Below are 12,143 nucleotides of genomic sequence, written 5' to 3'. Positions count from 1 at the left end.
GGCAACACAAGGAGGGCAACCAAAGCTGACAATGGCCACGGTCCGCAGAGAGCACCAGATATTGTATTCTTTTGCATAATTTTTTTATATTTTTGAAAAATAGGCTTTGTGCATGTATGCAGGGTTTATGAAGAATCAAAACATGATGCACGAATATTTCTACACTAAATGTCCTTTATGTTCTGCTTCTGCTCTCTCCCAACTCAGTGTATGGAATACCTGGTAAAAGAAAGATAGTAGGCTGAAATAAAAGTAACAGGGGACATAGATAAAGAGGGGGGGGGAGGACGGAAAAGTAGGAGGGTGGGTGTGTGAGGGTTGGACGAGAGGCTAAAGGATCATGGAGACGTCGTCTTCTATTTCAGGGCCGCCTGGATCGACTCGAGGACCTCAACCTCGATCTTGGCCTCGGCAATGTCCTGCTCGCTACCGGAGCCGTTGGCAATCTTCTGGGCCTCGGCCAGCTGCGATTTGACAGCCTCCGCGCTGAAGTCCTCAATGGGGTAGCCCTCGACGGCGTTGATGCTCAGGACGGAGTTGGGCTGGACGATGGCGAAGCCGCCGGACACTGTGGAGGGGAAAGAAGGTTAGCTGGGTCGAATTTTTGTATTGTGGCGACCGGTTCGACAGCCCGTAGCCGGTAGCCGGCCGGCGCCAGCCGAACTCGGTCACAACCTCCAGAGGGCAGACTCACGGAAGAACTGCTTGTTGCCACCGCTCTCCTCAACGACCTCGATCAAGCCAGGCTTCAGCTGCTCAATCGACGGAACGTGGTTGGCCAGGACACCCATCTCACCGGATTCGGCGGGGATGTTGACCTGCACGACGTCCTGCGACTTGTAGATGGTCTATTTGCATGTTAGCATGGCGTCCGCAGCCGCTCTGGTCGGAATGATCGGTTCGTGGCTGTGTGGTAGGCTTGGGTGTCCGGTCTGAATCAATTGGGTATACGGGGAGCAACGCAGATGTTCGTATTGGGGATGTGACGTGGTCCATCTCGTTCGTGTTGGTCATTGAGCGGTTTAAATGCGTACCTGGTGAGGCAAAGACAAGCTCAGCTTGATCTACTTGGCGACAGCACGGTTAGCACAATACGGTTCACTCAAGCTTCCCCGTGAAGCAGTGGTAATGTTCGAAGCATCGACGGCGGAGGGACTTGCCTTGTCGGGGACAGCATCGGCATAGGTTCTCCGCTGGAAAGCGACCCGCGGGACCATGGTTGGGCGCGCACGCAGCGCAGCACGGGCAATGCGCATCGAGTTCATTGTGACGGGATGGCGAGAAAACGAAGGGTTCGGCGATGGCGAGTGGTGAGAGAGAGAGAGAGAAACCGGTCAATTGGGGTTTCTGGGAGGCGGCGTGGTTGCGTGTCGGTTACAGCTTTCGGAGAACGGGAGCAAAATACATCGCCAAAAATGAAAATAGATTCCGATTTTGCTTCGAGCCCCCCAAGGGGCCGGATCCACCGTCTACCCGCACCCTGCTTAGCCGGCAATAGGGTCACATGATACTTCCACCTGACATGTCACACAATAAATCACGTGGCATTTTTCCAAAAAATAAAAAAAACCAAAATGGCTTAAACAAATATCACAATATCGAAGCGTGGGAAATGTGGTTAGGTGCATGTGGAGTCCGTTACGTTCCGAGACAGGGGCGAAAACTGCCCGGCAAACCAGCCTCGCAACGCGAGGAACATGACCTCATCATGACAATCAACCCGCCAGTGTCTCTGCGCCTCACTCCGTTTTCGGGCGACCTAGCATCATGGAATCAGGAGGAAAAAGGAAGTTTCTTGTCGGGCGCATGACAAAGACAAGATGAGAAACCGAGTTTTCTAGATGTTTGTTTCGGTTGCTCAGTGTTGCGCAAACGCAAACGGAGCATTCGGAATGGAATCTCTTAGGCACAGTCGAATTGTCACTGGTTGTCACTGTTTGTCACTCCGGCAAATTGTATCGGGCGAGCTGCGTCAGCTTCTCAATGCACTCGAGGTACTCAGGCATACTTCCCTACTGGGCGAATGGCCCGACAAAGTGTAGGATACGCTGATTTGTTCGACACCCTTTTTCCTGCTCTTACTCGTATGTTCATGCCAGCTGGGTGGCGTGCTTTTTTCGAACTCTGTTATGGTATGCCAACAGTCGTATTATTGATCACTAGACCCATTGTTCGACATCTTTTTACACCACCCTGCTGGCAGGCCCTTCTGGCGGCCCACGACGACGACCATCTTGGGCGCCTACCGAAAATCCCTCAAAGACAACCACAGTTGTGGAGCAAAAGAGAACAGAGGTTTTCAACGAGGCTAAACTTGTCAAAGGGGGTTTGGTAGGGGCTTGAAACCCACTACAAATTGCTAATCAACTAGTAAAGGGGAAAGCATGCGTGCTACCGCGTAGCTCGGACTCTATAAAATTGAAAACAAAAAACATAAAAGAACTACGTTGGTGAGAAGAAGTGAATAGGGAGATACAATGGTCGCGTGCATCTATCTTGTAGGAGCTTTCCTTTTCTTCCCTGTCCCTCGCTTCCTATCACGACAATAGCAGCCCCCGGTCCCAAAGCTGCCATTTTGCTATGGGTTTCTTGTTCCGTTGGCCATGTGATCACGGGAGGACAACAGAAGCCCAAGATCCTACGAAAGCATGCCATTGTTCTACGTGAACGGCTTGTCACAGCCACCGTACAATTCGTTGTCTGCCTTTCAGAAAGACGCAATACACTCTTCCATGCTCGCTTCGTCCGTTTGTTTTATTATTTATAATTTATTCTCTGTGCTCGTGGGAGGAAGCCCATACCGCCAAATTTGGAGACATATTTTTGGTCATCATGGACCATCCTTCTTTGTCTCGTGCCCACTTTCTCCCTTTCGCCATTCGCTTGTCGTGATGCTTTCGTCCTGCAACGGAAAATTAGTCCGTGTATTCAGTATCCTTCTGTTCGTATCCCATGCCAAGTGGGCCAAGCTTTTGCAGAACCAGCTTAGGCTCGGGACCATGAAATGCTTGTGGAAACATGCCGCACTCCGTATAGAAGGAAAAGAATCACTCGCTTAGTGCCCGTTCTCACCATTGAAACGGACGACTTGCAAAAACGGTGCACTAAGTTTTAGTGCATGCTCACCGCTGTTGAGGCAAAACGGAACAGACAAGTAACCGCTCATTGCCGTTCGTTCCTTCTCTTACGTGGTGTGGCTCGCCTTTGGAGTGTTTCGATTTCACATTCCAATTTAGGAAACAACAACATGAAAACACACCCCCAGTCGCTGAGCTTGCCTTGTGGTTGCACACTGTTCACACAACGGCCCTTGAAATCTTACGGTTGTAGGGAAGGATGGAAGGTAGACGGACGAAACTTGGGAATCCTTCTTCTTTTTATTGTCTGGGTGCGTTTATGATCATAGGGTCGCCCGTCATGTTGGTGGGCAGCTGTGGTTTCTGGGGAAAAGGGAAAGTGCATACGACTTTGCACCTACCCTTTGTACTGTACCCATTTCTCCCTCCTTTCATCCAAACGCGGCATGAGCGACAAAGTCCAAATGAGGAAGCCGGGCACGAAATAGGAAAACAGCTGTTTGCATTTTGCTTCGCTTTGGCAACTGCGGGGTTGCAATATCGACGACGCGATAGTTTCACGGAGCGGGCTTTGATGAGAGAAAGAGGGGAAAGCAAAGGGAAGCGACAAGAAACAAGGAAATGAGGGTGCTTGTGTGTCGTGGGGGTCACCGTCCAGTTCGGCACAAAGCCAGACAAGACGACTGCAACTGCAACCTTTGTTGTTGATGCTGGTTGCCCACTGCGCGTTGAAACGACGGCATAATTCATCCATCTCACAACGTGGAAATGGTATGGACGGCAAGACGCGTGCCGAGCATTTTACAAATTACGTTGGACCGTAAATAAAGTGACGATGCATTCATGCGGGCCAGTAGCCTCAATGCTTGGCATAAGTGCAGTTTGTTTGCTGTCCCCTCTTCCTAGCTCATGTGTGCTGCACCTCGGTCCCTTTCATGTCACGCAACATTGAAAGATTCAATGTGTCTGAGAAATAGAAGACAATGGCGGGGAAAACATGTTGGCATGATGCAACCGTGAGGGTCACATTGCCCTCTGTCGGATCTCAGTTGCTCCAACCCAGATAATGGGCGGTCCTGTTTCGGCCGTTCTTTCTTTTCGTATAATTGAGCAACTACGGCCGTGCCAGGAATTGCGGTGAACACATTTTGAAAAGCTCCCTCCCATTTTCATTTCGACGTTTCCACACTACCCCAACGTCACACCTTTCCCCTTTTGTAGATCGACACTATAAAAGCGACGATACAAACAGGGTCTACACCACCTAACTTTGGATTATCTGTTGATTGTCAAGGAAGAGGTATCTCCATGCTCGTCGATCTTGTGCTGCGTCGACCCAGCCTTTCCCGACTGGCTTGTGCTGGGCCCGGGCTTCACAAAAAGGCCGTTTTAATACCGGTGGACTCAAATCACAATATCAAAAGACAACACACTCGTCCGCAATGAGGACGGACGCTACGCATGTAGGTGCTTGTCAACGTGCAGTAGATCCGCATGGCTACGGACTACAGAGGAACAGGTGGACAAAATCGAAGAGGCCATAGCAAGCATGAGCCACCCAATGAGAGCAAGACGACCAAGATGGGCGCAAGTTCAACCTTGCAAGCGGAAAAGTAACAAGTCACGTAGTATGAAATGGCAGCTGTTTTGTCGCTCCCGTCCAAATCCGAAAAGAGGAGTTGAATATTCCAGACGAGACGCAAGAAGCGCAATTCGATGCAGGATCTCTCATGTGCCTTTTGTGTCATATCCTGGCTTAAAAGCTTGATCGTCTATTTTACGGGTTACCTACCTGGTTCTTTCTGCAAGCTAAGGGAGCTACACCGTTATGTTTTGCGCGCAAGGCAATGGGGCACGAAAGGGAATTCGTATATCCCCAGTGCCATGACATTGAGTATCAACGAGACAGGAAGATGGCGCCAGAAAGAGCGCAGGCGAGAGTGGCAGCAGCGTGACGTCGTTTTTTGTGAGACGGTCAAATAAAGTAACAAACCAACAGGGCGCTTTTACCGTCGTTGAATACGAATGGTGCTGAGTGCGTAGTCAGATTCACTGATATCATGTTTGAATACGATATCCTGAATTCGGAACGGCAAGTTGTATGGTGCCCGTCGAAACTGGTGACAATCGCGAAACGGAAAACGGAATCAAGATTATTTCGCATTCCATTCCGGCTACATCCACCTCTTCTTAGGCTCCAGGTTTGTTCTTCTACTTGTCTTTTGTTTTCCCTGCTCGCGAATGGGACATGCATGTCGAAATGAATTAAAAAAGATGCGTCTTTTGTCCTTTCATTTTGGGAAATTGTTTTGTTTCTTTGTTCGGCTGTTTCGTTTCAGGCTGTCGTCTTTCTGGCAAACAGGGTTTTTTTTTAGCTGGCACACGCTACGGGGCATTTTTGTCTCCCGTAATTTTAACGGACAGGGCACACTTGAATACCGAGCACCGCGGCACAAAGAGTGAGGTAGGGAGAAGTCAGGCAGGGAACAGGTTCGAAAATAAAATCTAAAATAAAACCAAAACCGAAACCAAAATCAGGGCAAGATACAGAACAATGCCAAGCGCAGTTCGCAATTATGTCTAATGGGCGGTTCGAAATTGGTGTAAGATTTGTATCGTGCGGCTGGTTTTCTTGTTTGACGGCGGGTTGTGATTGTCGGCTATTGCGCCTCGTCTCACTTCTCAATCTACAGGGCCAAGCCCGCTAAGAATTGCTGCACAATTGCGGCACTGCTTAGTTATTACGGTGCAATACGGGCTGCGAAGCAGACCTATTGTTTAGGGCCCAAGCGGGGGACCACAAGCTAATGCACGATGCCAACTAAGATACGGTATTGTGCTACATGCTTTGGTGATAGACTGCGCTGCGTGTTCGGTCCAATACCCAAAAGCCTCTAAGCGGTCTAAGGCTCGGCAGGGGGACGGGCAGGCGCGGTCTCTGAGTCCGCAGGGGCATGCCGATCCCTCGGCTCTCATATCGTCTGTGTATTTTTGTGGTTGCTTTTGGACTTCGGAGAAGTATGTGCCAAGTTCGAATATCCACGCTACGGAACGAGTCACTGCTTTTTACGCACACTGGAAAATTGTTATGGGGTCTTGTGTTGTTATGCCATGTTTACGAGAAACGCGTCTTCCTCGTTGAAATAAATCCCGACAAAACAACACTGTTCGCTGAAATGACAGACCCACGAAAGAGCTCTTGGAGACGGGCAGAAACGTAGCTGAATAACGAAAAGCCGAAATACAAATCTGCAAGAGCAAAGCAAAAATGGAGTCGGAAAACGGGGCAAATGCAGCCATAGGGCCAGTCAGAGCAGAACAAATGTTTACGACAGTCATGGAGACCTTCAAACTCCCAATATGCATTGTAACACGGAGCACGGCACCGTTACTATTGAAGTGGAATGAGAACTGGCGGGCGACAGGGGAGCGAACCCTCTCCTTGTTCTCGTTTGCTCTATTACTCGTTTCGTTCCCCATTTCTTTTCTTTTTTAGGCGATCGTTCTGTGGAGATCGCTGCTAGGAACAGTAGCCAAAGATCTGAAATGCGATGAAAGTATGTCGGGCTCCGTACTTAAGAAATAAAGAAATACAAAATAAAATCTTCATTAAAAAAGGCATGACGAGAAGCTCGAGGGGAAAGCTGAACTATTACGGCCACAAAAAGTACAGGAAATAGCGAAGAAAAAAGCAGTAAAAAACCCCAAATTAAAAGAAGGACCCTCTAACCGTCGTCTGCCACTCCCTTTCGTAAGGAATCGTTTATTTACGGCGTACATTTGGTTCGCTCGCTGCATATTGAATCGTCTACTTGATGACCATTTCCGCTGGTCGAGGTTCCTCTCTCTGTCGCCATGGCTTTTCGCCCGGTCTGGATCGTCTTTATGAGCTGGACCCTGTTGGTGGCTGACCTAGAAGAAAAATATTTTCTCTCTTTTCCTACTAATTCTCTTCCCAAGCCCCAACGACGCCGCTGTTGGCACAATACCTTGAAGAGGATTTTTGTGGGTGGCGATGGCCGTAAAGAGTCCAGCATTTCGAAGGGTTGAAATTTTGCTACTGAAGAAAAAAAATTCCTGAGAAAATTGCGCGTCCTGGGCCCCCAACTAACCACACGTAAACAGCGCTACTGGCTATTGGTGGGATCACAGCACTGTAATTGACATGAACCCTTTTCCCCCGACTGCTTGGAAAAATCAGTCATAAGAACCCAAAGCTAGCGCTATTAGCGATGTAAAATAGAACTTACACTCGGAGGTGGTGTTCTGTTCCGCCAACATCGGCACATGTAACAACCCTACAAAAGCTAGCGGCACTGCCAGCGTTCTCGGAGCCACAAACCCACAACGAGTGAGTAAAATGTCGCAACGCTCGATGATCACAGTGTGTGATTGAACACCCACTGCCGCTGGCACTGTATTCAACGCCACAAATCACAAATGATGGACAACGGAGTACAGTGGCAGAAGTGGTAATCATACGGTACAATTGCAAAATGGCAAGACAGCGCATATGCAATGCAACCACCCACACGAATTCCATTTGAAGTAAAAAGACCTCTCATTTTCGCAGAGAACCACGCTATATTTGTCGCCGTTTTGGATTCAACCCGGCGTCGTTTCAAGAAAGAGGGAGAAGTATCTTATGGTTCTGGACACGTAATGCATGTGCTTGCGTACTACAGAGCAGGCGGTTGGGGCGCAGGCATTGGCGCGAGGAAAGCGTCCTGTTACGGAGCAGGAAACATTTCCGCGTAACAATTTTAGCAGGAGAGTTGGCTTGTATTATGAAGAACCAGCAGACCCTGTCCCGACCGCGCTACTGCCGCTGCAGCGTCCTTCTCATTCGCCCCTTCCTAGGCGAGATGCACTACAAGTCGTATTACTGGGTCCCTCTGCTTCTTTCCGTAAAACAAACGGCGGCGCATATTACCATTTTCGTCGCATGGTTTAGCGTATTTCGTTCCGTTTTCTGCCTTTCCGGCACCTTCCTCTTTGTTGCCCACCAGCCCTCTTTCTTGTGGTGCGCTGGGGGAGGTCACCCGCTACTGTTTTCGACAATTGATCAGCCCCCCCGTCCCACCGTTCAGCGAGTACCGACTGGTTCCTTCATTCTCCGTAAGATACCCTCGTCCTTCCAGCGCGCCCACCAACACGCTCATTCGCTGAGCGAGCGTTCAATACTTCGACGCCCCCCGTACATCGCTCTTTCCTTCCGCCCCAGGGCCCCAGAAAAATACGACAGGGTCAACCAAAAAACCTGATATTTTATTCTCCTAGAGCGGCCGCTCCCCCTCAACTTCTACGCTCGTCTCATATCTACACATCAATTCCGTTTCCATTCGAACCTTTTTCTGATTTCCCACCCCTTCGCCCTCCTCTTCCCACTTCCTACTCTTCAACCTCGACAGATTTGTGTCCTGATCTACGGTCACAATCTTGGACAGACCTCCTGGTCAATAACTCATCTTCATTAATCCGGTTCGCCTCGCCTCACCAAGTGGCCGCCCACCTTAAAACGCTCCTCTTCTCTCGAGTTGCGTCCCCTGCTCGATTGTTGTTGTTCCTGCACAACACACCAAAGTCCCTGCATTCCCACCAGGCAACCTAAAAACCTGGAATAACGAGCTTCGAATATCAACTGTCTGACACGGAACTATTTATTGTGGTTTTCTTCGCCTCTTTCTTTTCTTGTGTTCGAAATACGAATCAACACAGCCACCAGCTTCGAACACAGATCTTTTGAGCGCGGATCGACACCAATATCACACCCGGTCGCCTCTCACCGTGTTACTCACCTGTCCCGACGACATCAACTGGTTTGCAGAACACATCTTTTGGGATCTGCTCCCAAATACCGCCCCGCCACTCCTTCCTTCTCTCATCTCACTTGTCAGCTTCCCCTTGGCTTTATTTGACGATGTTCGTCCGCTTATAGCAATACGGTCCCTAGGGACGACCACTTCAAACCTCCTGCTTTGTTGAGAGGACGCACAATCGTCTTTGTGTGTTCTCTTGACCTTCTGGAAAGCCTTTGAGCAAGCTCGTAAATCGACTTGTTTGAAGGCCCCCCCTTGCTTGCCTCATTGTTGGCAACGTGAACTTTAAACCACACTCCTATTACTCACGATCTCGAACTCTAATCCACTTCCTTTATATTTTACTCTTCATTTCTCTCGTCACCTCCTTTCACTCCCTTTTCTTTTCCCCCCTTCTCGCCCTTCAACCTTTTCACTTATTACACATTCAATATGCCGTATTCCACAAGACAAGACATGGCGACGTCCAACGTCCTGGCATGGACAGCCCATGCGGCCAACGCCGTGGAGGACGACGCTGCTGCCGACGCCGACGAGCCGCCAGACCAGACACAACAGGCCGCACCCATGATTCACACCTTTGAGAAGACTTCCGTCTATCGCCCAAGAGAACGAATCGAGTCTCTTTTGACACGTGCCCTCCAGAGCCAGTCTGAGGATGAGGCGGCCGACCACGCCACTGCCTCTGGCCTGTACCCCCGGCGCAGACGGTCTATCACCAGCAACACTAGCCTGGCCTCGACTGCCTGCTTTACCAGCGACACTGGCATTACTACGCCGCCCCGGACTACCTCACCTAGTCCGCGCATTGTCAAAGTTGGCGTCGCTCCGGCTAACGGAGAGATGCGCGAGACCAAGGACTCGGCCCCGTCTGTGGACACCACGCCCAAGCCGGCTGCCAACGCTTCTTCCAAGGACACCAAGCCCGAGGACACCAAGCCCGAGAACGCCAATACTACTGATGCCTCGGCCCAGGCTGCACCAAGAAAGCGGTGTATCTCATTTGCTTGCGGTGCTGTGAAGCCTAGTCAAGCTGCCAAGCCAACGTCCCCTCCTGCGCCTATCACCAAGACGCCCGGACCGGACGACACACCCAAGGCGGCTTATGCTCAGCTGGCGCAGCCTACCGAGGTGACTGAGCTTCCCAAAGCAGTCGAGCAGCCCAAGCGTTCGTGTATTCGTTTCGCTTGCCCCGCTCGCCCGTCGGCCGACACGCACAGGCCGCAGATGTCCACGCTCAAGCTTGATGCCCCTGAGAACCGCAAGCTCTTGGCGGCCAGACATCCCTCGCCTGCGCCGGCACCCAAGTCACCCACGTCCATCCGCAAGCACCTGCCTCGCCGTGACTCGGCCAACCGCTCGCCTCGCTCTGTCACCCGCTCTTCTGCCTCACGCCAGGCCTCACACAGTCCCATTGCCAGCCGCAACAAGAAGTACTATAACGCGGAGCCCGGTGCTTTGAACGAGGAATCCTCTCGCTTCCACGAATTTGCCAGCGATTTGCCGATGGAGGATGACTGGATCCGCCGTGACAAGGCTGCCGTTCTGCAGAGACTCACAATTAACGATACTCTGAAGAAGGAGCTGGCAATTCGTTTGCTGGGCAAGGAGGCCGAGGAGGAGGCTGAGCAAGAGGAAAACGACGAGGAGAACGATGAGGAAAACGATGTTGCCGATGATGACGACGAGGAGGACGATGAGGACGAGGAGGACGATGATGATAATGCTGACAACGACGACGAGGAAGACGAGGACGATGAGAACGACACTGTTGAGGGCGACAATGAGTACCTTGGCGACGAGCGTTTCGCAGGTTACAGCTCAGGTGCTTCAGACGGCTACAATACCGACAACGAGACTGGCTTCGCCTCGTCCGATGACGAAGACGATGGCCTGGTTCTCTGGGCTGTTAACCAGCCCAGCCGTCAGCGTCGCGAGCACAACTTTGACAACGACCACTCCACGCTTCACCAGGGTGGCTCGCCTATCTTCCGCCGCCTGTCGGTTGATGAGCACTCGGACTCGTCTGTTTTCGTTGCTGGTCGCGCCATGCGCCAGGATCGGCCCAAGAACCGCGAGCTTGCCAGTAATATCCGTCGCGGTGGCACGCCTGAGCTTCCAGACAGCACTGACTTCGTCTGCGGTACTTTCGACGAGGACCGCCCCTTGGAGGAGGCTTACCAGTCGCACATTGCGGCTCGCAAGCGCGGCAAGACGCACGTTATTCCACAAGACATTGACCCCAGCTTCCCCACCTCGGATCCCGAGGACAACAGCGACGATGAGCCTGTCAATTACAAGAACCGCGCTCAACAGCTGCAACAGGCCCACGGAAGCGCCGATGATCGCTTCTGGGAGATGGAAGACCTGCACCACGATCAAACCGACAAACGGGCCGACACGCGCCAGAAGAAGAAGACTGTGTCGCCCAGACGGTGCCGCTCGCCTCCGCCGCCCAAGACTCGTGGCCGCTCGCCTGCACCCCGCCGCCTGTTCGACCGCCACTCGCCCACGCGTCGCCTCAAGTCGCCTGCGCCCAAGGCCATTCCTTCACCCATGCCTGTGCCGATCAATGTCGCTTCGTCGCACATCCATGCCATCTCGCCGCCGGCTTCTCCCGTGGACTTGCCCGCCGACCGTGGTCGGCCCATGTTCCAACCGCTCGCGTTCCATCCTGGCATGACACACACCAAGTCTCTTCCCAGACCTTCGGCTATTTTCCGTCACCAACTGGCGACTGCTGCCCAAGCGCAGCAGCACCAGCTGCAGCAGCAGCAGCAGCCTACTGCCAAACCCTACCGCCGTCCCAAGGCCAACAGCCTTGCCGGTGCCAAACAACCTAGACACGTTCGTGGTGCCATTGACATTGTCAAGGGGCTCGAGCAGAAGCGCCAGAGACGCCGCGAAAAGTTTCAGCAAAAGTACTGCAACCGGGCGCGTAAGGGCCAGGTTCCCGAGCGGCGCACACAGCGCGGCGAGGGCGCCGAGCGCATGAGAGAAGTTGGGCTTCTCATGGCCGGAAAGATTCGCCCGGCGAACTACGTTCTTTCCGTCTAAAACCATGCCTACGACACCAACACAAAACAAACAAATGACGACTGGGATCCGGCGCATTTTGAATTTTTTATTTCCTAACCTCAATACCCGCACGTTGCCTGCACAACGCGCAGACATTTGTCAGTCATGGGAAAGGGCTTCTTTGATTTTAATAGCATTTGATGTTTTCCTCTCTCGTTTTCCTTTGCTT

The 12,143-nt window shown here is 51.7% G+C and overlaps 2 protein-coding genes across 2 annotated transcripts; one reads left to right on the top strand and one right to left on the bottom strand.

Annotated features, from left to right (window-relative positions):
- Positions 1-356: 356 nt before the first annotated feature.
- SPSK_02676 (F-type H+-transporting ATPase subunit delta) lies at positions 357-1,265 on the bottom strand (the record flags this gene model as incomplete). Its single annotated transcript, XM_016729544.1, has 4 exons — positions 357-568; positions 695-848; positions 952-1,064; positions 1,103-1,265. The coding sequence occupies 4 exons, from the start codon at positions 1,263-1,265 to the stop codon at positions 357-359; spliced, it is 642 nt and encodes a 213-aa protein (XP_016589063.1).
- Positions 1,266-9,328: 8,063 nt separating this feature from the next.
- SPSK_02240 (uncharacterized protein) lies at positions 9,329-11,953 on the top strand (the record flags this gene model as incomplete). The annotated part of the gene is made up of 1 exon (XM_016729113.1): positions 9,329-11,953. The coding sequence occupies one exon, from the start codon at positions 9,329-9,331 to the stop codon at positions 11,951-11,953; it is 2,625 nt and encodes an 874-aa protein (XP_016589062.1).
- Positions 11,954-12,143: the final 190 nt, after the last annotated feature.

The sequence above is a fragment of the Sporothrix schenckii genome, assembly GCF_000961545.1.
Source record: "Sporothrix schenckii 1099-18 chromosome Unknown Cont43, whole genome shotgun sequence".
NCBI classification, from domain to species: domain Eukaryota; kingdom Fungi; phylum Ascomycota; class Sordariomycetes; order Ophiostomatales; family Ophiostomataceae; genus Sporothrix; species Sporothrix schenckii.
Note: the sequence above shows the minus strand (reverse complement) of the source record. Positions and strands in the feature narration are given on the sequence as shown.